This window comes from Polypterus senegalus, chromosome 12, assembly GCF_016835505.1.
Source record: "Polypterus senegalus isolate Bchr_013 chromosome 12, ASM1683550v1, whole genome shotgun sequence".
Classification (NCBI taxonomy): Eukaryota; Metazoa; Chordata; class Cladistia; order Polypteriformes; family Polypteridae; genus Polypterus; species Polypterus senegalus.
In genome coordinates, this window is record NC_053165.1 from 65,129,146 (window position 1) to 65,155,042 (window position 25,897).

The 25,897-nt window shown below is 39.5% G+C and overlaps 2 protein-coding genes across 4 annotated transcripts; one reads left to right on the plus strand and one right to left on the minus strand.

The window, feature by feature from the left end:
* The first annotated feature begins 435 nt into the window (after positions 1–435).
* On the plus strand, positions 436–16,480 carry kmt5aa (lysine methyltransferase 5Aa). Of its 2 annotated transcripts, none has more exons than XM_039771998.1 (8): positions 436–622; positions 5,694–5,797; positions 9,917–10,079; positions 10,388–10,613; positions 12,620–12,707; positions 13,004–13,063; positions 13,294–13,484; positions 15,382–16,480. In XM_039771998.1, the coding sequence occupies exons 1-8, from the start codon at positions 541–543 to the stop codon at positions 15,590–15,592; spliced, it is 1,125 nt and encodes a 374-aa protein (XP_039627932.1). In that variant the 5' UTR covers positions 436–540; the 3' UTR covers positions 15,593–16,480. The 2 variants fall into 2 exon arrangements, with proteins under 2 accessions (XP_039627932.1, XP_039627931.1); XM_039771997.1 differs by having other exon boundaries at positions 437–622; positions 10,385–10,613.
* Positions 16,481–16,716: 236 nt separating this feature from the next.
* Positions 16,717–25,496, minus strand: rilpl2 (Rab interacting lysosomal protein-like 2). 2 transcript variants are annotated; one of them, XM_039772000.1, is made up of 4 exons: positions 24,691–25,496; positions 22,770–22,918; positions 20,873–20,977; positions 16,717–18,041 (listed from the first exon to the last, which is right to left on the minus strand). In XM_039772000.1, the coding sequence occupies exons 1-4, from the start codon at positions 24,970–24,972 to the stop codon at positions 18,020–18,022; spliced, it is 558 nt and encodes a 185-aa protein (XP_039627934.1). In that variant the 5' UTR covers positions 24,973–25,496; the 3' UTR covers positions 16,717–18,019. The 2 variants fall into 2 exon arrangements, with proteins under 2 accessions (XP_039627934.1, XP_039627933.1); XM_039771999.1 differs by having other exon boundaries at positions 22,770–22,921; positions 24,691–25,494.
* Positions 25,497–25,897: the final 401 nt, after the last annotated feature.

Genomic DNA, 25,897 nt, shown 5'->3' on the forward strand with positions numbered 1-25,897 from the left:
TAAGTTCTAGCCCAGTTTTACATTATTTACATAACTAGATGTATAACTATTCACGAACATCGCTAACAATTAATTTTCCAAAAACATTTGCCAACAGATTTGCATTTCCCAATACCCATTAACACAATTATTTAATCCGTTTTCAAAGTATTTTGCTTTTTAAGGGCATATTTCACCAGACTTGAAGGCTTGGTCGACATTCCTAATACTAAAATAAAAGACGATCTAATATAGGTAGTTTGGTCGCAACAGTATTCCGTAGCTCTGTATATCTGCCAATCAGGTTATCGCAATTGACAATTTTACCCCAATCATACTCGCAGTCCAGATTCAAAAAACACTTTTATGACGACACAACCAAGCTCCGCCTCTCTGTCTTATGCGGCCTATTGTAATGAAGTGTAGGCGGTGCGAGATTATTATATAGCCCAATGAGAGTGCGCCGCCGCAGCCAATGTTATATCTTGACGCTAAAGTTAAAGAGCAGTTTGTCATGCGCTGGGTGCGAGTTGTCCTTATTGCTGGCTTTTTGGTTCCTTTATGATTTTTATTCAAACTCTGCACTCATTTACAGATTGGAAGGCGTTGATCTGCATCTTTAATTTCTGTGCAATGGCCAGAGGTAAGTGCGAGGACTCTTTCTTTGCTATCTAGTGGATCCCTTTTCATATTAATTTCTCTTGTATTTATTCGAGGTGCTCGATAACAGTTTCCTTAACGTTAAATTGATAATTACTGTAGTTTCCTTTTGTATCTCTGAACCGTTAAGTTTGTGTTTTTTGTGCACCCAAGTACAGTAATCGTTTTACCAATTCGCTACGTACTGATTATTTGCGGCAGACTCCCCAAGTTTTATTTATGTTGAATATTCAGGTGAAGCTTCCTCTTAACACCGTTCGAGTATGTTAAGACTAGAATAGTTGCTGCGCCTCACTTTTTCGTGTTTTTCTTTGTTTTTCATTTAAGTAAAATGTTCTGTACTCTTCAAGTCGACTTTTAATTTTTGCCAATTGCTTTCTGTGTGCAGTTTTCTTGTTTGCACTTTAGTAGTTTGTCTCTCGTCCTGTTCTTTTCACGTGCAATCGTACCGTACTTTGCCATCAGTGTTGGGCATTTTAGAGAATACTAAATTAGTTATATTTCTGGGCAAATATTCTACCTGTTTCTTGGATAGTGTCTCATAATAACTTACTTGCTAAATCTGCATGAACAGTTTGATTTTCTGGTGAAGTAGCATAAAATAGAATCTCCATGTTTGTAAAGTTCTTGTAGATTTATAGACAGACCAATCTCAAAACATTTCTCTGTTCTCATTGTACAGTTTTTGGTGTGATCTGTCTCTGTTTTACATCTCCAAATGCTTGTGTGTTAGATTTACTGGCAACACTGATTTGGCTAGGATTGTTTCCTGCCTTGGACCCAGTGCTACCAGAATGTGCTCATTCCCTTGGCCATGCTGCAAGCCTGTGAATGGATGGCCTGGTCAGTCATCCATAATTAAGCTAAAGCTTTGGTGAGGCTAAACTTTTCTTGGTTTCAGGGTATCCAAAGCAACTTACAAATGGGTAAACATAATTGAGTAACATTAGGCTTAGGGGCTGTTTGTTTAGCAGGTCTAATAGGACAGGTAACAAAAGTTGATTGCCACAAGTGAAAAGATGTAATAACTCGTACATTTACAATCGTAGATAATAAACAATAAAGCAATTAAACAAATAATCAGGAATATTAAGTATTGCAGTGCAGAGTTTGTTTTCTTCATTTCAATTAGCCAGATATTCACAGAACAGATGGGTCTTCAGTCACTTCTTAAATACATTGAGAGAGTCGGCAGTATGGATGGAGGTGGGCCACAAAGGAAAGACTCTGGATTGAGACTTCATGCCACATTGGGGGTAACATCACCATACGCTGTTCCCTGGTGGACCTGAGTGGATGAAAAGGAGCATAGCACTTCACCAGTGTCTCCATATTCTCAGGTGCTGACCCATTGACATAGACAAGCATCAGAGATTTGAACTTCTTGCCTGCTGCTACAGGTAGCCAATATATCAACCCAAAGAGAGGAGTGACGTGTATGATGGTTGGCTGGTTAAATACAAGACGGGCCGCTGCATTCTGGATCATCTGCAGTAGCCTGATGGCACATGTGGGTAGTCCTGCCAGAGATGACTTGCAGTAGTCCAGACATGACAAGACTAAAGCCTGGGCCAGAGGTCAGCCTCGATTACTGACCCATGACTCTCTCAGGTCAAGAATTCTATTACACATTTTGACAATGGCCTTCAGCTTTTGTTTTTCTTAATGGGATTGTCATAATACCAGAATTTCTAAATTTGATACCAATAACAGTAAAATTCCATGATACTTGATAGCACAGCAAAAAAAAATATATATTTTTTTTAAATATTATAAGTACCTCCATTATTCAAGCGAACAACACAGTCCCATATATATGTGTATGTATGTGTATATATGTGTATGTATGTGTATATATGTGTATGTATGTATGTATGTATGTATATGTGTGTGTGTGTGTGTGTGTGTGTATATATATATATATATATAATACACAAATCCTAAGCCTAAAAGTGCAACGAGTTTATGTGATGTTCTTATGTCATATTTTTGGTCACACTTTAAATCTGGCTTATTTTAAAACCTACATATATATGTTTGGTATCATTCTTTTCAGAATTTATCGAACTTTTATGTGATGTTGTTAGATTTTCAGATTCTTATTCCGTTTTTAAATTAGAAGAACTTTCTTCTGACGAGACAAAACATTGTGCAAAAAGATTTAATCACGCCCTGGGCCGGAAATAAAACACAGAGTAGGAAAAATTATAACGTCATAGAGACAAGGCAGTGAGACAAAAAGACAGCTGCTTGTACAGGCTTTAAAATGTTCGAAGTGCTGCGCGAGATGCAGATCATGGAGTACGGCAGCAGCAAGCAGTGTTGCGAAGTGCCTGGTGTGTAGTGCAGGCTGGGGGGTGGTTGGCAAGTGAAGAGCACAGGGAGAACCCCCTAGTAGAATATAAAATATATAAATGCTAATAGTAACAACAGCTTTAAGATAATGCTGTAGTGAACTTTACTGGCAGTCTTTGTTTAAAATGGCTGGATCTCACCAAGTTCTTTTTTTACCTTTCTTATTGCAATATATTGTATAGGCACTGCTTAGTAATATGTATATAATCTCAAGATGCAGATCAGTACTTGAAAAATTGATCAATTTGGTCAGTTTTAAGGCTTTTCTTCATAATGGGGCCATCCACCTCCATTATAAAACCACAAGAGTGGGCTAGTTATTTTTAAATTTGTAAAGTACTAGCTGTACCCCATGGCTTCACCCGTGTAGAAGTGAAACAGGACAGTGAGGAGGGCCCTGCCCAAGTGTGCTACACTTATTACCGCAGCACCCCACTGTGCTATGGCACAGTAGTTAAGAAACAATGCTTCAACTTATTACATACAGCATTGATATTTACAGGATGCACATTTATGTTGCACATGCAATGAACTGACAGTTTTAAACATTGTATAGAAAATAACATGTAAAGAAATAGTGACTTATATACTGTATATTGTCTTACTTTACCCTCTGTTTTGTGTGTGGAGGACCCCTTCCCTGAAGTGTGCTAGCGCTTAAACTAACCAAGGCATGCCATTGCTGTTGACTTGTGCTGTACCCAGGGCTTGAGCCACACTGGCACTTTCTTGGTTACTGCTTTGTAAACTGTAGTGCAGCTGGACGTTACGGTCTGACCTCCAAAGATACAGCAGCAAGGGTTAAGAAAAAAAAAATCATTTGAAGAATATGTATACAAGCGTGCTCAAGAATCTAATTTGGCTTGAATTTATGTGTAGTTTATATTCTATGACAAGAAGCAACAATCCGACAGAATAGCAAGTACTGTGTGTACCTAAGGAGGCCTCTTTCTAATCACGTCTCTGACTACTTCCCATCTCAATTTCCATGTAGCTCGCCTTCCCTTCTCTTTTTCCTGTGCAGGACAGCTGCCCTTCACTCTCTAACAGCCCTGTTTCTCTGTGTCATTACAGCTACAGCTTTTTGAGTGGAACAATTCTTCTTGCAGCATTCTTTTCCACAAACTGCAAGCCCCACTTTCAATCAAATCTGTGAAACCTTATTTTTTATTTATTTTTTTAAGATTTTTTGATATTTCATTTTTTTTTCTTACCCCAAAATGTTTGGCATTTTAAAAAACATTTTCTTTCTTAGCATGTACCTGCTGCCTTAGATGTGCCATTCTGTCAAGTTTCACTTTTTTAACTGAATGTGAAATAGTGTTTTGGGACTGTAAATGCCTTGTTGGTGAGGAACGTCAGAGGAGAATGGTTTACTCCGAATGCTGTTAGAATAAAAAAAAAAAAAAAATCCATCAAGCGCCAGACAGAAATGCCTTGTTAAAGAGGAGGTCAGAGGTGAATGGACAGACTGGTTCAAGCTGACAGAAGCTGACCCGTAATAATCTATACAACGATGGTGAACAGAAAAGCATCTCATAATATTGAACCTTGAGGCAGATGGGCTACAACAACAGAAGACCACATCGGGTTCTACTCCTGTCAGCCAAGAATGGACAGCCGAGCTTACAGTAGGCACAAGCTCACCAAAACTGGACAGTTTTCTACTTGATACCTACTGAGTGACACAGATGGTAGGGTCAGAATTTGGCACCAAAACTATAAATCCATGCACCCAACCTGCCTTGCGTCAACAGTCTAGGTTGGTGAAAATGGTGGTGTAATGATGTGCGGAATGTTTTCTTGTCACTTAGGGCCCGTTATTAAGACCAGTCAATCATTGCTTGAATGACAAGGTCAATTGAAATATGGTTGCTGACCATGTGCATCCCTTCATGGCCACGAGTTATTCATCTTCTAACGGTAACTTAGGGCAGTTCATGCACCTTGTACCTAAGGAGGAATCATCTCAAACTTTTTTTCATGAGCGTGGCAATGATTTTTGTATTCGCCTGTACCCTTTGCCATTCAACAGATCTGAATCCAATAGAACACCTCTGAGGTTTGGTACAACTGGAGATTGGCAGCATGAATGTGCAGCTAACAGATATGCAGACATCACGTGATGCGAACATGTCAACGCAGACCATATTGTGTTCCACGTCTTGTGGCATGCATACCATAGAAAACTGACGCTCTTCGGCTAGAAAAAGGAGGCACTAACCAGTACAAGTATAGTGGCCCTAATTTGCTTCGTGGGTGTGTACATTTATGTATGGAAATTGAGATGGCATTATTTTTATTAATATTTTTGTCTAAGTGCTTAAATAAACTTGACAAAGCGAAGGCGCAGTCTCTGACCTCCCCAAGCCCTCGGGGGACAGCCACACATGTAGGCCAACTCTGATTGGTTCCTTCAGGTTCTCCCCTTCGTGCGATTGTCCAAGTCGTGTCGCGCGTGCCCACTAGCGGCCGCGTTCCGCCTTCCCCCTCCTCGTCTCTTTAAATGTCCACGTGTTCTCTCTGTGTCTCTCTCTCTCTCTCTCTCTACCCCGCCCGCCCCGCTCTGTGAGAGCAGCTGAATATGGCGGAAGGGAAGAAGTGCACAAGCCGCTGTAGCTAAAGAGGAGGCAGGGGTGCCCCGCTGCTGCAGTTTTATTTAACGGGGCCCAGACAATGTCTTTATTTTGTGTTTCCAGGAAAGAAGAAAGGGCCGAGCTCCTGTAAAACGAAAGCCGAAGACGCCACCCAGACCTCGGACAAGACGACAACGAAGGAGAACAAAAAGCCAGAAATGAACGGGGTGGGTAGCTGGTGAGAGCGCCCGGCTTGCCGCGCTACGCCTCGCCTCGCCACGCCTGAACGAGGCCCAACCCAGCATGTGCCCGTCAGACAAGCGAAGGCGCAGCCGCCCAGGTGCAGCACAACACAGGCGTTTTGCTCGGAGTTTTTGGCACAGCTTAGCAGACAGCCCGACGGTGACTTTTGTGGGCGGGCACGCGCGTGTGTGCACGTGAGTGTCTGGCTGCAGGTGTGCGCGAATGGGAAGATGAGTGCGCTCGCACACAAAGCCCAAAGACTTAAAAGAAGGGGCCTTGGCATGGATTTTACATACCTGTTAGTTTGTGTGTGCATGACCTATAGTCGGGGAGTGGGAGTGTGTATCTCTCTCATTCATATATATATAAAACCAATAACTGTTCTGTCATGTGGACGAATTTATTGTAAAAGTGTCCACATGACTGTACAGTTTTTGGTTAAACCTAACAGTGTTAAAGTAAAACATTTCTGTAGCCTGAACACTGTCATTACCATTCATTTTAATTTATTTTGTTCCTACTTGAATGGCCATAGCTTTAATTCATTTTTAATTGTCCCCAGTGTTGTGGTGGTTTTGGAACAGGAGAACCACAAAAGAGCCTGCATTTCTGTGTTACCATTTCTAAGTGGCTGTTTCTTTATGCTTTATGTCGTTGTGGCCACAAAGTAGTACACCAAAAAAAAAAAACTTGTATGTAGCTAGGGCTTACTCTTTATTTGTATTCTGCCTCTTGTTTCAGAACCTAAGGTGGGACGTTTGCTTTTAGAATTGTTCAGATGCAGGTTCCCCCCTCCTATTCTTTTTAAGATAAAGAGACTGAAACATGGACATGGCCTGTTGTGCTACTACATAAGAAGCATAGAAGCTTTCACAAAGAAAGGTGCCCATACAGATGGAACCTACCTCAAACGTGTAAAATAATTTTGCTGTGAGCTTCCTAAAGCATCTGTCTTTCTTTTGCGACAATAGTACTAGGATGTTGTACCGTGTTAGCCATTATTAATGTAGAGAAAAGCCAAGCAAAATGACCCCTTTTATTGGCTAACTAAAAAGATTACAATATGCAAGCTTTCGAGGCAACTCTTTTGCGACAAACATTTCAGGTCATACCTTAGGAACTGAAACTTTCAATTTCTCACCTTATTTGTTTCTGCCCCTTCTCAAACTGTCCACTTCAAGCTCCCACCCACCAGCTGGCATCATATGAGAGCTGAATGTAAAAGTATTTGGACACTGTTGGCACAAGTTCACATGGACTGCTAATTTACTTTTTGTAGCATTTAAGCAAAATATGGAGTTACAAAAGGATTAAAGGAATATTACATTTTTTTTTTTCTTTTGGTTACCCCATGTAGTTTGTAGTGGTGGCTGATAACTTTTAATCTCAAGTTTTCTTGCAGAACTGCAGTGTGGCATGGTACTTGAGGCTTTGGTTTCAAATCCTGATACAAACCCTGCATGACCATGAGCAAGTAGCTTCTCCTACTTGTACTCCAATTGGAAAAAGAAAAGTGTGTCTCAAAATGTTGCACGTGGCCATGGATAAAGGCATGAGTTGGATATGTAAATGTAGAAGGGATATAAATATAATACAAGCCAGTAGTGAATTTTGCAAATGACCACAAACAATGTTAAAGGTGTAAATTTGGGGTTTGGGGGGAGAGTCACTATGTCTCATAATGCACCTGTCAGTTAACCAGTTGTATGCTTAAAACATGCAGAAGGCGTGCTGTTTTGTTAAAATATTGTGAAATAATTGCAGAGTAATCGGCACAGAAGATCAGCACAACACTAATGGCTAATGGTGATCACTTTTTGAAATGAAGGCCCAGCTCTTTATTGTTTGCTGATCCAGAGTCAGCCCTGCCTTCAGTTCAAAAAGCCTCTCCCATGAGGCTTTAGTTTTGTGTGTATCTTTTGTGCTGATTATTCTGGAAGTAAATATTTAACATTGTTGTAACAAAAAAACAAGACTCTTGCACATATAAAGCCTATACTTGATGTGGATTATGGGACACAACCAATGTGACTTTTTTTTTTTTATTAAAACTTTTTTGATGTACTACATTGGTCACTATTGGTTTCTATTATGTAAAAACATTTTTCTGTCCATTATGCATGAAAACGAATTTTCTCAGGCATCACTACAAGGTGCATAGGATAAGTAACATACTGGGTGAAGTATTCCTTTAAAGGGCCTACACAAGCAAGGAGATGCTGTCAGCAGCAGATCCAGAGGGACTGTGCCAAGTAAAAGGATTTTCAAAATTTGAAGCTACCAGTCTGTAAACAGTTAAAGGTTAAAGACAGTGTAGGAAGGGAAGGCACACACAAAAATAGCATACGTGGCAACATAAAAGAGGAAGCTGTGTTTTATTTATTTATTTTTAGTGAGAGGCAAGTTAGGGTTTTGAAATTTATCTCCAACATAACCCTTTAATATATTGTATTATGACTTGACCATAGATAAAACAAAAAATTCAGTCAACAATACTTGTATACATTTAAGCTTAATGTCGTATTTGATTTATAAAAAAATATTAAATTCATAAAATTTACTTAGTGGCTATCGGGGAAAGAATTCCAAGCTGCAAGGTAATGGGGGTGGGGGGTTTGGGCGGCATCAGGGTCCCCAGGGTATGCACATTTAGTTTTAATTTAGTTACTTGATGTGACCGGCGAACAAGGATCTGAAAGTCTATCAAGCCGCCTCCAGTTAATCCCAAATCGGGAGGAGTTGATGATTTACAGAGATTGTTTTCATCTTTTACTTTGCGGTCCCATGTGCATTAAGCTCTCCTGGACTAGTTTTAACACCATGGTCTTATCTGTTTTATGTGCAGTTGCAGTATTTGAAAGCATTTACTTAATATGCGCTTTTGAGAGAAAATGCAGCTTCAAGTTGGTAGCATTTTTTTTTTTCCACATTTGTGTTTGTACCCAGTACTTTTTTTTTTTTTTGTGGTGATATCTAGCCCTGAAGTGAACAACTGAAAAATCCCAAGTAGCGCACACCAGCCCTTTTTTTGAGTTGCAGAGACATTTGACCCTTATTTTAGTCCTTTCCCTGCCAGCAGTTCCTCCTTATCTATAGTGTTCCCATCTGTAAGCTTATTTTGGTGACAGTTATCTAATTTTAGACTTCACTTTTTTGTGAATATTAGGGAATGGAAGCTTGTTTCCTTTTATAGATCAAAACGCGTCTTTTGTATCTTGCTATTCCTACATACCTTAATCTTATAAGAGTGCAGCCAGGAGTAAGGAGCATATTGTTCCAATAGTGGGAGCTGGAAGGAGGTTTTATGTACACAGCTCTGCTCCCCCTGTTGTCTGCAGATGCAGTTATCACCTCCAAAATTAGGAGGTGGGGTGGGGTAGATAACCAACTTTTAGTTTCCTTTCCCTTGTTTTTAATGCTGTAATACCTAAAGGAACTTGTTTCATTAAGATTGTGGGAGAGACTTTCTTTATGTACCAGCAAAGCAGAAATTGGGGGGTGGGGGGAAATCTTGTTTACTCAGGCTGTACTAACTTCATGGCTGCTGGTCAACCCCTGCTTTATATCTAGTTGAAGGTTCTTAAGTCCACCTTTCAACACACTCCCGTTGATTACTGCTGGGGGTATATATTGTCCTCAAGTTTAAAGATGGTCTTTCATTAAGTAGATTCCATTCAATATTTTGAAAATAATGTTACATTTATAGGCTGATTCAATCTGACCAGATGTCTTGCTCCTATGTCAATGACTGTTGCTTCACCCTTTGTATAGCACTATTTGGGGATGGTGCCTTTTGGGGGGGGAGTAGTTGCACCTTTTAAAAATACTGCTTAGAAAACTTAACTGTTTATCAAAGCTGCAGGGCTATTTAAAGCACAAGTGGCATTGAAACAGGAATTATCCTTTAACTGGTGTTTTGGATTTTTTTTTTTGTCATGGCTGAAAATGTCTTTTGATTGTGCTTTGACATTGAAATTTTATGTCATGAGCCATGTGTAACAATTGTCACAGTACACTCTGTGCATATTTGGTGTACTTCAGTCTACAATTCGACCCCATAACAAAATGAAAAATAACCTTTAATTTGTGCTCTATTTCAACAGGAAGTCCTTTGTAACGGCCAGTCTTCAATTCGCAGTTTTTTGAGTCCAGTCAAGTCCTACAGTCGCTCTCCACTTCATGATGAAAACTGCATACCTCACATCAATGACACAAACAGTCAAGTGAAACATAATGGAAACAGTGGGACACCAAAGCACAATGAAGGTATTTGTGGTCATCGGGTGTTTCATCTTGTGTTAGGAGGAGGAGAATGTTAAGAAGAGGCAGTTTAAAATGGCTTTTAAAGCTAATTCAACCTAAATTTTTCTGTTTATTATGCTGTAATTAGAATACAGTAGTTTTGCATTCTTTACCCTGATTTATTTTAGAAATGCCTTCACTTTAGTCATGTCATCATTTAAAAAAGTACTTTGTTTTCTTTGTTGTGAAGCTGTTTAGTCTGTGCACCATACAGGCAGACAGCGGTAAATGTATTTAAATACTAACATTTCACATTTGTATTTCTGAAGCAGATAAACAGACTGTGTGCCATGAGGATAACGGTGCTATTAAACCAGTGGCAAAGGAGTCTAAACAGGCTGGTGCAGAACCTGTGAAGATAAGTGAACAGCTAGAAAGCAAAGACACTCGAGGGCAGTCCACTGTGCAGCAGACGGGAAAGGACAATGGTGGCAACAGAGGCAGCATTAAGAAAGAGAGCCAGCGTAAGGTTAAAGGCAGGCAGTCAGGACGCAGAATGTAAGTGGCTTGCTTTTGGATTTGGGTGCTGTTTGGTCATTGTCAAGTACATTTTAAACTAACTGAAGAGTTTAATTGTAAAGGAAGCCTCTTGATTAAGATTCGAGCATTCATGTATACAAGTATTGTCATTGCCTTTGGAATTAGCAGAATGCGTTAATAGCAACCTTCATTTTCAATAGTTCATCTTCATATAAAGATGTCAATGAAAAAAGTCGCAAGAAAAAAAAAGCAAAGTAGAAATAGATATGAATAAGAATGGATATGCCAAAAGTACTAGATGGCAATAAATCAACATGCACTGACATATTTACAAAGGCCAGAAAAAGTAGAGCCCTTATTTATAGATTCATTTTTAAATGGTGCTAGAGCCAAGTTTCTCTTTTATTACTAGCACATATCTCAACATGTGAAACCATGAGAAGTGTCAGGTTTGCCATTTTTGAGTTACTTGGAGAAGTTAAAGTAAGCTGGAGGATTTAAAGTATTCAGTGTTCCAGTGACTAAGACATTTCATGGCTTTTTCTGGGGCCTGCCTAGTGAGGTTGAGTTCTTTGCTTGTATATTAAAGACTGGCCCACCTAACAATGTGCTTTAACAATAGTTTTACATAACTGTCCTATCAAAGATAGATGCCATTAAATGTGAAAATGCATTATCCACAGGGCTTTGTTTATCAAAATCTAAGCTTGTTTTGTAGATTTTCAGATAACTGAATCTCATTGTCATTTTTTGATCAGTGGATTCGTAGATATGGCTTTGTTGTATTTACATTTGTCAGTTCCAAATTTATAAAGGATTCCTGTATTTACTTTTTTTCTCAGTTAACAAGTTCACAGCATTATTCTATACTTTTCTTACTGCACATATAAACAGATGTGCTCAGAAAAAGATTTGGAGTAAAGCTGACAAGCAGGCAATGACATCATGCGAGGTGGGGAAACTGAATAAAGACAAGTGTTTGAGGGGGCTAGTGTGGCCAACGTTTGAGACTACTTTAGAATAGGTGTCCTCTAGATCTGTTCTTTTGAACCATCTGCTGAGCAAATTGACAGGAATAACCAATGGGACTGAACAGAGTATTGAACTCTGGAAAGCAAGTAAACATACTAATACAATGGACTCTGGGAGAAATATGCTAATGTAAATCAAACGTCTTAAATTTTATTAAGGATTAAGCACAGATTAACTAACCAGTGTATTTGCTTGCAAAAAGAAAGTGAAATAGTCATTTGGGTATTTCATTATTTAACATGTATTTCATAATTTGATAAAAATAACTTAAGGTTGTCAGGTAGCAAAAACCAAGGGTAAATTCACAGTTGGCCAGTTGTGTATAGTATACAATTTAATGAAAATAGCCATCAAGTCATGGTATAAAGACACTGTACAGTTATTGAAAGATTGAGAAACAGCTTATGAGCAAACAGTGATGACAATGCAGCGTTGAGAGCATAGACAGTCTTAGTGTTAACTTGTCCACCAATACAAAAAAAGAGGTTTAAGCGCCTTTCATGAATACTTTCACATGACAAAAACAATGTTTTTAATTCATAATAAACTTGGACTGAGTGGTTTGAACCTAATTAATAAGTTCATGGGAGACATGATTTATCAAAATTATGAAGATATTTGGTTTATTTGGAAGTCAGTACAGTACATTGTAAACTGTACAAATGTTGGACAATGGGCAGAAAAAGGTTTGTGGAGTATCCACCCCATACACTTGGTACAAAATATGCTATAATTGAAGCACAGAGTTTTCACTAAGGACAGAGTCCAAACAGAACTGAGAATACATTGAAAACAGGCAGGCTTTTATGGAGGGTTGACAGAAAGGGGGGTGTGTGCTTGTAGAGTTGGAGTATTGGAGAGTCTGGACAAGAGGGATGGGAGAGCGCTAGTGCACACTGCAACCCCTAGGCCTCGCGTAAAGGTATAATCGCTTAAACCCTTTGACTGCCTCCTGTGTGCACATGTGTGACAGCTGTTATTTCTCTTCACAGAGGCGATAGCAAAGTCTCCCAAAACAAGAAAGTAACAGACTATTTTGCCATAAGAAGAAGTTCTCGGAAAAGCAAAACTGAACTAAAGGTAATCTGCATTTAAGTTGTACCTTTAGCTATAAAGGCATTAAGTAAAACTTTCAAATTAAAGTTTTTTTGTTATGCACTTTAACCTAGAGTGTTTTTATTAACAGTAAAACAGGTTTTACCTTCACTATTTCTTAAAACTGCTTAATTTGGTCAACAAGCAAAATGTTTTATAATTATCTTGTAATTAACCTGTCAAGTCTTGTCCTGTATTCAAGTAAAGTTAACACATTTAGATTACCATTATCTTGAATAAGCTAAAGGAGGACTTTTTTTTTTTTTTTTTAATAATTACAGTATGAAGAAAAACGACAAATTGATAATTTAATTACCAGTGGAACTGAAGAGGGGATGAAGGTAATGTTTGAGTTGTCCATATAAATGTCATACATTAATAACAATCATCCAGCATCCGTTAAGAGACGGATGAATTGCTTAAGTTTTGAGGATATGGTGTTAAGTACTCTCGTGTAATATCCTACTAACCTGAATGTTTCATTAGCTAATTGGTATAAATTACAATTGTCATAAAATGAAAGTTGTTGTTTCTATGTTTGTGTATCATTATTTCTCTTTACATTGAATAGGTTGAATATATTGAAGGGAAAGGCAGAGCGGTTTTTGCTACCAAGAAGTTTGAGAGAGGAGAGTTTGTTGTTGAATACCATGGTGACCTTATAGAGTGTACAGATGCCAAGGAGAGAGAAGCTATGTATGCTCAAGACCCTGACACAGGCTGCTATATGTATTATTTCCAGTTTCTGAATAAAACCTTCTGGTAAGATTAGTATCATAACCTGCTTGACTTGGACAAAAAACTCTTGTGTAAAAATATAATTACTGTACCTTGGCTTTAATTTTCAGCCTAATTACTCCCCTCCACACTCTGGTCTCAATGTTAATAGTTTTTTGTTCAATTATTTATGCTTCATATAAGTTAATTTTCTGAAATTTTACCATTGTCTCATTTTGGGTACATTCCCAGAGATTTATTTCTGCTGTGAAACCCTCACACATTTACTGGTGATCATTGTCCACTGTATGCTTAACACTCAGAATGCGTACGCACACACATCATAGCTGCTGCGCATTCCCAGTGTACATTTGATGTGTCCTCTGAGCACGTCTTCGGATATTAACACAACATGTGCTCGAGTTGCAGTACAACCAGAAAGTCTGGGGCACAGTGTGACAAAAGTTGGAATGTGTCATCAGAGTCTCTGTTTACTATCTACATGTGACAGAAAGCTGCTTTGAGCATTCTCTGGGATTGATGTGCACGCTTTGATGTTTTGATGAATGGTTCAATGTGGAGAAGCAAAATGCTGACATACAATTGCATTCGTGGTGCTTTTATATTCATTCAGGTGTCGCATATTCCCAAACGTAATGACATGATAACATTTTAAAAGTCTCGCATACCATCTTCTGTGCCGTCTTTTGTACTTTTTTTTTTTTTTTCCCCTTCACAACAGCATCAGAATGTATAGCAGCGTATTTGAGCCATAGAGAAAAAAAATTAAGGACATGGTTAAAAGGTCTATTTTGTGATAAAAGTGGAAATTTCGGCTTTAATCTCGTAGTTTACTTTATCATTAAAGTAGACCGTCATAAACGTTACCTTAATGCAGACTGTTCTTAACCACTACGTGTTTCTGGGGCTTCCTCCTGAGCTGACAGCAGCAATAGATCACCACAGAACACATTAAAGTATGATATTCCAACTCTGCACATTTGGAATCCTTACATTTATACTTTTGTGATGAAATGCATTAAAGTATGTATGTTACATTTTACAAAAATTATAGATATAGATAGATATAGATAGATATATAGAGATATAGATAGAGATAGATATATAGAGATATAGATAGAGATAGAGAGATATAGATAGATATAGAGATAGAGAGATATAGATAGATATAGAGATAGAGAGATATAGATAGATATAGAGATAGAGAGATATAGATAGATATATAGAGATATAGATAGATAGATATATATAGAGATATATATACTAGTAAACTTCGTTTAAATAATGAATACTGTTAATAATTACACATATGGGGGCAGCATGGTAGCAGAGTGACATCGCTGGTGTTCCTTACCTGGAGTTAGCATGTTTTCCTGGTCAATTTCCACAGTGTGCTCTGGTTTCCTTCCAAAGATGTGCAGATTTTGTGATGCTAAAGTGACACTACTGTATGCGAGTGCTTGTATTCACCTTGCGATGAGCAGATTCTCCCCCGTCCAGGGATTGTTTCTGCCTCGTGCCCAATGCTAGCTGGAATGAGTGCACCCCCGGATTGGATTTAATTAATAATTAAACATCCATCCTTTTCAGAGATATTGTGGTAAGGTGTCCTAGGAATTAAATGGTGGTTTCGGGCAATTCACAACTCAATGAAGCTGAACCTGTTCTCACTGTGATATCTTGCACTGACACCTGGTGGAATCTTCCAGATCTATGTGAAGTACGTATGCAAGTATGAACAGTACAACGCTTGCATAGTAGCAGCGTCTTCTAGAGTATGCATCGTGTCATGTGAAGTATAAACCTGGCCTTAGTATTGTGCTATGACTAATTCAAACTTAAGCATACCATCTGAAAAACATCCTTAAGCTAGCTAGCGTTATGAAAAAGCTAACCCATCTTCTTATCGTATTTTTCTTAGTGTGGATGCTACAAAAGAAACTAGTCGACTTGGAAGACTGATAAACCACAGTAAGAATGGAAACTGTCAGACTAAGCTACATGAAATCAACGGAATACCTCACCTCATTCTTGTTGCATCACGTGATATACAGGAAGGTGAGGAGCTACTTTATGACTATGGAGACAGAAGCAAAGCTTCGATTGCTGCACACCCTTGGCTCAAACATTAACATGCCATGTTGCATCAAGGGTTTCTTTTAAACTTTATAGCTGCCCTTATTCGTGTTTTATTTTGAAATAAAGCTGCTTTTTGGTGGATATTTTAATTTATGTTAGGTAGTGATTGAAATCTCATGTTTTTGCTTCAGCAAAAATGTACTTCAATGCCAGCATGTCTACCTTACATACACTGCAGCATGCAGGCAGTTTTAGCGGCAAAAGGAGTTTTAAATATGTATTTATTAGTACTTGACTACTGAGAGCGCATGAGTTTTAAACTCCATCTTGGGTTGCGGCAACAGAAGTTGAGCCAAAATATCCATCACTTTGATATGAACCTTTTTCTTTTTTTAAGACTTAACTACAGCTGAACAGACTTGACTGTAAACTCTTAAAGAGATGTATTGCTTTAAAATTTTAAATGTGTTGCCTTAGCCGCTGTGAATATTAGACTGAGGGATATGCATAAACCAAAATGTCTTGTATTATATACTTTTTATATAAATATGTATAGTATACAACAGTACTAGATTTCAAACCATTTTTGTATATTTTGTATATGAGCAGGTGAGTGCTTCCAGAGCATGCAGTTGTAATGTAGCTGCACTTTTTTTTAAAATACAGATTTTCTATTCTGATACTAGATGTTTTAGATGAGCATATGCTTAGCAATAATACTTTTATTTGTGGTACCAGCGACAAATTTGAAATATACTTCAGAAATTGCAATATGCTACAATATGAATGTGTGTGCATTGAAGAAATAAAAAAAAATGTGACATATGTCAATAAACCTTAAACAGGGGAATTTGTTTTGCCAGTGAGGTTTATTTAATAAAATCTTGTGTACATAAAATGTTTAAATGCTTTGTAACAATAAATCTGTGAGCGCTTTAGAAGAAAGTTTTGTTTTAATTGTGCTACCTTTTAAATTCCCCTTCAGGATTAAAACAAAAAAAAAAATCTAACACAGGGCAATTGTGAATACCTTTTTGATGATCTAGCGAGGTGGCATATTTTGGAAGCCACACCGATGTGGTGCATTCTTAATTCTTATTGCTGCTGTCTTTAAAACATGATCAAAATGGTTCAGTCGCATCAAACTGCAGTTTTTAAAAATAAGTAAAATCAGGTCTAGTAGTGAAAGGGTACCATTTATTTCATTTGCAGATCACATAGGTGAAAACTTAACAGAAAACAGTTTTGAATAAGCAAAAACTGCTCGTAAACAAAAAAAAAAAAAAAACTTAAAAAATTAAGGCAGCCTCAATGGGTATTCAGAATCATACAACACATGATTTACTAAAACTATTAGAAACCATCAAAGTTTGGTCAAGTGTGTCTCTCTCGCATGATATGAAGAAAAACACAAACCTAACATGTTTACCTACTTGATCTGTTGTGAAGAATCTTTTTATTATGAACTGGTGTCAGTGATTCTACGTTAACTAGCATGATTTTGTATTGATAACAGGACACTTTTCAGTAACACAGTATAGAACATTGTACTTTGATGCGTGTCCTAAATCTGATTTTCCACATAGCTGTTTGCATACAATGGTTACTTTTTTATTCCTTGAATCATTGCTTGATTCATTAATACTCCCGCTGAAAGTTAGTGCAAATCTCATTTATTGAAAGTGCATGTTTCTTTTAAAAATTGGTCCTAAAATTGATGTATTTACAAACAGGGACTAAAATAAGTTATATACATATCCAGGAAAGTTTAAAGGAAAAATTAAAAACATGGCGAGTTAATTACTTTCAGAGTTAATTTTCTTTTCAAAATCGGCTTTAAAAAGGTATTTGCACATTAAAATCATTTCCTGTATACAGTATGTACTTATAGACTTTGGTGTTCAATATCAACCGATGGTAATTACACCATCAGCAGGACAAATCTGTGGAATGTGTGTATACATTAAGTCAGAGCTGACAAAGGTGTTGAACCAGCATGTTCAGACTTGAATGGACCCCCTTGTCCTTTTTAGATTTCAGTGTCAAGACTAATTGCTGTGCTTTTGTTTCAGCTTGTATTGCCCAGAACCTGGTGCGTGCTTTTTGTTTAGAATACCATGATTGTAGAAGCTTGATACACCTGGCAGAATGAATAATTAACCACCAATTTAACATTCTTACCCCCTATGTATTCTACTTGCACACCTCAATGGATATTTTTAAAAATTAATTCCCCTTCTGTACCCTTAGGACAAAAACAGATGAAAAATTACTATAATAGAGTGCAATTAGCACAAACTCCCATGTCTGCTGATACGCAATACACATTCTGATTTATTGCTCAGTATGTCAGAGTTCAGTTTCAATAAATACTGTTAAGCCTCTGATGGCTGCACTAGCAACTAACACTCGTAACTTGTCAATCACCAGATCAATGAAGAAGTAATGCTGGTCCGTTTAGATCATGAGTGAAATAAGTTTCACCTTCTGCTAAAGGAGAACCTAAAAAAAAAGTAAGGGGACAGTTAGTGCAGTAAAAGTTCAGCATCTCTTGTCAAATTCTTAATTTGAAATGTTTCAAAATCCAAAATTGAAAGTGGCTTTGTACAGTTAAAATGATAGTGTGGGAACCTGTGGACAGGACTGGCAGCCTTGTTTGTGAAAATACAAATTGTGAAATATGCATTCAAAGAAAACCGTGAGGCACCCCATCCAAAGCAGGTGAAAAGGACTGCTGTTCAGAACTGATAACTGAGAAGCACACGTACTCGAGCTTCCAGTACTCCAAATATCCAACTGCTACAAGTAGAAGCACAGATGTGACTGCACGTCTAAATAAAGTAAGTCACTGTCTGATTGCATATATGCCAGAATAACACTGCAGTGTTTTAATATGCAGTATATACACTGGGCATGGAGCACAATCCTTTTCTAAACTATTTGCTGCTGTTAATACATTTAGTGATGTAATCACCCAGATGACAAAGATAGTGTAGCAGACACTAGCACTTCAAGTAGGGGCAGTTGGCCATGTATCTCTGCTGTCACTGTGCTCATTGTAATCTACAGATTTTTCATGAAGTTAAATTTACAGGACATTTGTGCTAGTGCAATCCAATTTCTTTTTTTATTTTTTAACATCTTCAAGTCTTTTTTGATCACTTGCTTTTTGCTCTCCTTCTGACACTCTGGCAGTTAGAAGTCTAAAAGGATTTGAGAGAGTGTTTTAAGGAAGAGACAAATACACAACTTCTGGACAGTGGCATTTCAGATCAGTGTGTGAGCTGTGCATCCTGAAAATCGGCTACCAAAGCAAACTGACAGAACTGAGTAGTGTGTTTGGTTTGGGTTAGATTTATCAGTCTCGGCAAAGTAAAACAGAACCATATACTAAATGAGAGTGTGCCATAGTGCTGAAGTAGAAGCGGTTAAAGGACTACTCGGACATTTTTTATCTTTTCTCCTACCCATCCTATGTTTGGGAGAGAAGACCAAGAAATGTTATTAACAACCTGGATAAAGCAAAATTCCTCATACAGGTCAAGGATCTGTGTCGGTGTCCAGAAGTTTACCAGTTAGATTCCCTGTCGCTACCAAAAGAGATGCAACTCTGCTGGGCCCTTCATCTGCAATTGCTCCAGCGGTGCTGTACGATGGCTGACCTTCTGCTCTGACTCCCGAGGGGTATGCGAAAACTAACCAATTCCTAATACAAGAAATTTAATAAAGCTAAATAAAAGGACAGAAAAAAAAACAACTCTTCTGGAAAGGTCTGTGCACAATAGTATTGGTTTAAAAAGAAATCAAGCTTTTTCAATGCTACCTCCGTCGTCTTTCATAGTTTATGAATCCACCCCACCAATGGCAGGTCTTCAAAACAAAATGTTATTCCAATTGTCATAGAAGTGATATCTTCTGGGGAAAAAATACAATCGTTTGGGATGAAGTAAGCAATTGACTGCATATCTGACATGCAGTATTAAGCAACTTGAGCCAACACAGTTTTTATCATGGGCAATTTGATATTATTTGTGTTCTTTTCATCTGGGGTTGACATTGAAGCCTATTGTGTCATGAACTTCTCTACAATTTCTAACAAGACATTAAATCAATTTTTCTGAACGCTAACTGCAAACAACCAGATGAAAATAAATTGGTAAAATATTAAACTTACAGTGCTTCTAAATTCTTTTCCTGTTCCAGGTGTGGACTGACATGGTTCATCCCAGTATGAACCACCACTACATGGAATACGAAACCAGCATAGGGTACTCGTGTACACCACCCACCTTTACCCAAGATGAGACAGTTTTAACTAAAATGCCCGGCTGTAGCTTGTTGAGGAAGTTACTAGGAGAAGAATTGGTCAACTATACCGTTTGGTGTGCTTAAACGGGTTGTGAGTTGCAAGTCACCAGTGGTAAATGGTGTGCCTGACAATGCTGTACTTGACAGTGAAAAGCACTCATTCTTTCTTTCATCCATCCATTATCCAACCTGCTATATCCTAACTACAGGATCACAGGGGGCTGGAGGAAACCCACGCAGAGAACCCGGGAAGCAAACTCGGGTCTCCTAACTGCGAGGCAGCAGGGTATAGGGGTTGTGATCAAAGTACAGCGTCAAACAAGAATACCTCACAACACTCACGACAGTATTCTCCTGCCATCTAGTGGATAAAAAAGCTTAAAAGAAAAATCCAGGTTAACTCGTCAGTATCCTTTAGTCATGAGGCGCCTTCGACCGAAACACATAAGGGCATGTAAATAACACACTGTGATGCCAGTTTTAGAACAAAATGAAAGTGAACCACTAGTCTAATCAAGTGCTAGTGAGAGCGAGTTGATCAACGGACTAGTAATACAGTGTGATGCGAGTGGTGATTAGTCTCCTGCCAGTTCACCGGGGTACAAGTAGGTGACTGCAATCGAGAAGAAAGACATCAGTCCCCTGTGCACAATGCAGCAGCTGTCTTTTATTTCCAGAGAAATGTCAACCGTGTAGTTCAGTTCAGGCACCAACATTCTACCCTCTCATTGCACTTTCAATTACGACATCCAGCTGGCCGATGGTGACTGTTACAAAACAAGTCACACGAAGGACGTGAAGTAAATCTGGAGAAGTACAGCAGTGGCCTACCTTTCCTACCGCATTCATCTCAACAGTGACATGTTTACATGTCCCGGTTATATTTATTCTGGTTAAAAAATTGTGTTTGACTAATTTGTACTGGATGTGAACAAAATTAATGCTAAGGAGGTTAATGTGTTGGCATTTCTAAATTTGTACATTTTTACAGTATTTCTTATTTAGTAGATTAACGGGTTACTTACAGCCGCCGTACTGTGGTCTTGTCATCTTTGGCATCACTTAGTTTCCTTTTATTGTCTTCAGACATTCCATCCAGGGCTGGTTTCTCACTTTGTGGGTGAAGGCCACTGTGGCATGAAAGCAAAGTTACAGAGGATAAATAAACTTGAATACTGTAATGCAGTTTGAGATTTCACAGCTTGGTGGCGGATGGGGTATTTTGGTTAGTGCTGTCAGTTTATGGTCAACCAGTCCATGTAGACAACATCTATTCTGTGTGTCTTTGTGGATGTCACCCTAAAGCCCGAAGCTTAAGATAATGGTGATTCTAATACACAGGCCATCCGAGTGAGCTGCACCATGGACTGCTTTGTCCTCTACTCTGCTGAGATACACTTCAACACCCCCATGACTGTGCAATGACCTCAGTTAGGCAGTGTGATAATCTCAAAAGGCAATCCTGGCAATGAAGACCCTTCCGTACCAGCTTGTGCTTTAAAAAAAATTATTTACACTTCTTTTTGCGGCTGCTCCAGTTAGGGGTCGCCACAGCGGATCATCTTCTTCCATATTTTTCTGTCCTCTGCATCTTGTTCTGTCCAACCCGTCACCTGCATGACCTTCTCTTATGCCTTCCTCTTTTCCTCTTCCCTGGAAGCTCTATCCTTAACATCCTTCGCCCAATATACCCAGCAGCTCTCCTCAGCACATGTCCATACCAATGCCATCTTGCCTCTCTGACTTTGTCTCCCAACTGTCCCACCTGAGCCGATCCTCTAATGTCCTCATTTCTAATCCTGTCCATCCTTGTCACCCCCAATGCAAATCTTAGCATCTTTAACTCTGCCACCTCCAGCTCTGTCTCCTGTGCCAATGTCTCCAGCCCATATAACATAGCTGATCTCACTACCGTCCTGTAGACCTTCCCTTTCACTCTTGCTGATACCTGTCTGTCACAGATTGTTTCTGACACTCTTCTCCACCCATTCTATCCTGCCTGCACTTTCTTTTTCACGTCTCTTCCACAATTCCCATTACTCTGTACTGTTGATCCTAAGTATTTAAACTCATCCACCTTCGCCAACTCTACTCCCTCATCCTCACCATTCCCCTGACTTCCCTCTCATTTACACACATGTATTCTGTTCTGTTCCTACTGACCTTCATTCCTGTCCTCTCCTCTCATCTCTCCACCTCTCCAGGGTCTCCTCAACCTGCTCCCTACTATCACTACAGATCACAATGTCATCAGCAAACATCATAGTCCAAGGAGACTCCTGTCTAATCTCGTCTGTCAACCTGTCCATCACCATTGCAAAAAAGAAAGGGCTCAGAGCCGATCCCTGATGTAATCTCACCTCCATCACTCCTACCGCAGACCTCACCATGTCACACTTCCCTCGTACATATCCTGTACCACTCTTACATAATTCTCTGCCACTCCCGACTTCCTCACACAAAACCACAACACTTGAGAAACAATATTGAGCTCATAAGGCAGCACTAGGTGCAAGGCCGGAAATTAAATCCTCAACAGACCTTTTAATGATGATTGCCCTTGAAATTTTAAAAATCTGTATTTCTCATGGTATTTGTTAGTAGCATTAGGGTGCTGTACTGTGTTAGCCATTATAGATGTGTTGAGAAGTCAAGCAAGATGACCCCTTTTACTGTATTGGCAACTCAGGCCCCTTCTTCACTCAAGATGTAATACAGAAACTGGAGTTCCCTGTGTTTATACAGACACTCGGACAAATACTGCATAGCATTGGAAAACCTGTAAGTGACACATCTTAGAAGGGGCCCGAGTTGCCTTGACAGCCTGCATATTGTAATCTTTCCAGTTAGCCAATAAAAGACATCATTTTGCTTAACTTTTCACTTCATGCGGTTTGTTAATAAAATAATGTATGCGGATACCTCTTGAACAGCTGGAGCTCTTCTTGCGCTAGCAGCAGCTGCGCCTTCAGTTGGTTGCGCTCTTGCAGCACATCCCGCAGCTCCTGCAGTGTGAAGCGTGGCCGATTGGGGTCCTTGAGGTCAATAACAAGCTGATCTGAACCAATCTGCTGCTGTAAATAAATCAATGCAAAGTCACAATGATTGACAAGGATGAGTCACCTTCATAGCCCTCATTGCATCAAAACCGATTCCTCTTGGTAACGTTAAGACGCTTGTGTAAAGTTCAGCTCTGTGCTGTCAAAGGCTCCTTTTCTACCAGCTTTGCAACCTTTTAAATTTAGGACAGGTGTAATAGCACTGGCTACACCCAAATATTTACAGTACCTGCTGAAAGCTATTTGTACAGGCAAAACTGGAAGGGCCGATGTTCAGGCAGACGTGCAGTCAACACCTTAATCAGAAAATGAGAAGACGGGTAAACTTCGGCAAGTGCAGCTCACCTCCCAGCAGGAGCCTTACGTGACCTTCACAGCATACAGAGATCCTCTGGCTGGAAATGGAGCAGGTGGGGTGTATCTAAATCAGGGGTGTAGGACTCATTCTAAAGGGCCACCCTCTGTAAATTCAGTCTGATTTCTACATAAATGGTAAAAGCTTCTGTTCTCTCTGCTGCTGTCATTCTGCCACACAAAACATTTCCAGAACTTGATTTTCTGTGTTTTCGGTATTCTATGAGCATGTCCAAACAGAGAAGATCTTCACATTTTTTGTTTTCCCCATCTCTAATACGTAATTCAAATGGACTGTCTGGTGGAATAATAGTGTGGCTCATGTATTTCTGGCTTTTCATTTCTTTATTGGGTGGCTGCTGGTTACAAAAAACAACTTGAAGCCCAAGAGGTTTGTAACAATAACAGCAGCAGCAGTGATTGGTGGCAGAAATGATAGAAAAAAGCTCTGCCCCACCACAGCTGGAGCCTGGCATCCCTGCTCTAAGTAAATAATTTCGTAAAGGCACAGATCAGCTGTTGAGGTGAGACTAAAAGGATTTTATTATTAAAGTGTCCCCATTGGAGTGCTGAACTTGGCTCTCCCACCCAGGTTGCTTCTTTTTTTCATTTGTTGCACTTTACAAAGACAGGAGTGAACTCCAACCATGTGTGTTGGGTTGAAATTAAAACTGTCTAGGGAAGATGATTAGGGCCCATCTGTCGTTTTTTTAAATTTTTCTTACTCTTCTGCTTTTGTTTTTATTACTGATTTTTTTGCTCGTTGTTTACTCTTCTGCTTCCTCTTTCTAAACAGGAGGAAGTTACTTTGGTCGCCTGCACGCTTTGTTGTAGTAGTAGTAGAGCTTTATTGTCATCCTAACAATATACTTACAGTACACAGTGGGACGAAATATCGTCCTCCATAGTCAAAAGGTGCAATACACAATATATATATATATATATATATATATATATATATATATATATATATATGACTATGATAAAAGAAAAATAAGAAAGAAGAAGAAAAATATATATGTATATAGCTTTGAAGAGCTATAAAGGGAAGGCGCTATATAAAAACTTAACTCAAGTGTTGGCGCGCAGGGAAATGAGGTGAAACACCGGGCACTCTCCTCCCGAGTAAGGAGGGCAAAGTAGCGGCACCGACTGACCCCCCTCAGTTCATACGATGACCACAAATGAGCAGCTCGTGGACCGAATGCAAGCTGAACTGGACACGCTGGTTCATCTGCGCCCCGACGCTTCGTGTTGTACTTGGGTCATGCAATGCTTAAATTAATAATCTAAAACTGTTTATAGGAAACGGGGCGCAAATAAAGTCTAATCTGATCTGCGCTACATAAATTAAAACGCGGAAAAACAAGGTAGAATACAAAGTCACAGAGAGGCGCCTTAAATCTCTTCTAGCTCTTGGGCCGACTCACCGTGCTTTGACCGTCTCGGGCTCCTTCTCCGACCAGCCTCTCCACCTCGGTCCTCAGATTGTCCCTTTCAAGTTTCAGCTCCTCCACCGCCAGGTTCTGCTGGTTTACCAGCGACTCCAACACCTCCAACACTCGCACAATCTTAAACTGCAGATCGGCTACCTCCTCTCGACATCCGATCTTTAAGAGGTCCCTCCCGATCACATATGATATGTCGTATACGTCTTCCACGCTGAGCTCCGCGGGATCTTTCTCGAAGGGTGATACCGACGGTTCTTCCATGACTTAACGGCCGGGGATTTGCATAACGCTTTACGTTAGTTCTTTCCTTCACTTAACTCAACTTCCTACTCCAAACCTCGATTTTCACACCGATCTTCACTCACAAGACTAAAGTGTTGTCCGACCAACCGGATTGCGAAGGAACTGGTCAGCTGACTCGAGAGGGCGTTTCCCTCCGCGCGTGATTCCCGGCTCTTTTATTCTTCTAACGTTGCACATTTGTGCTTTTAACAACCTCGCCGTAGGGAGTGCCTGCCTCCTCGAGAAGGACGACTGTCGCCGTTATAAACCACAGGACAGGCCGAGCTGCTGGTTTGTTTACGCACGCCAGTTTGTTGCCATAGAAACTTCGTGCATTCTAGTTAGCTCGTTATTGGCATTTTCAAGGAAATTGTTAGATTAAACGGGCAAACTTGGTTAAGTTAACAAAATTGTCCGATTTTACAGGATGGCATTGGTGAGAAAGACACGACAGACGTCCGAACACACCAGCCTACCTGAAAGAGCAGAAAGCAACTGAATGAGGACGAGCAAACTGGCGTCATTTCTAAAACACCAATCATCTGCGAGAGACCTCGTGAGATAACAAATCAGCTTCGAGAGCTGCCTGTCAATCATCTGCAGGACTCTGGCCGGTAGTGCATTCCCAATAGAATTGAACGGTGCTCTGCCTCAGCGGACTTTCGGAAACTTTCGTGTATTTTCGGCAATGCGGTGTGGACTCTGGAGGGCTCAGGTTTTATCGCCTTGCTTCAGTACAGGATCGACGGCTTCAGGCATTGAAAGACGATCGTTCTCAGACTAATCTAATCGTTTATAGTGATATGCAAAGAAAAAAATGTCCTTGAAAAAAATGCCCCGTTTCTGCGAGGGTTTCCTCCCACAGTCCAAAGACATGCAAGTTGGGTGCATTGGCGATTGTGTG

Bases quoted from the DNA above. Each gene is read 5' to 3' on its own strand.
- kmt5aa (XM_039771997.1), top strand. From the start codon at position 541: ATGATTTTTATTCAAACTCTGCACTCATTTACAGATTGGAAGGCGTTG. The intron at 623-5,693 runs GTAAGTGCGAGG...TTGTGTTTCCAG, and splicing joins TTTCTGTGCAATGGCCAGAG to GAAAGAAGAAAGGGCCGAGC. The intron at 5,798-9,916 runs GTGGGTAGCTGG...CTATTTCAACAG, and splicing joins AAAAGCCAGAAATGAACGGG to GAAGTCCTTTGTAACGGCCA.
- rilpl2 (XM_039771999.1), bottom strand. From the start codon at position 24,972: ATGGAAGAACCGTCGGTATCACCCTTCGAGAAAGATCCCGCGGAGCTC. The intron at 22,922-24,690 runs GTGAGTCGGCCC...ATTTATTTACAG, and splicing joins CCCGAGACGGTCAAAGCACG to CAGCAGATTGGTTCAGATCA. The intron at 18,042-20,872 runs GTAAGTAACCCG...CTTTTTTTTTAG, and splicing joins AAGACCACAGTACGGCGGCT to GTTCTCCTTTAGCAGAAGGT.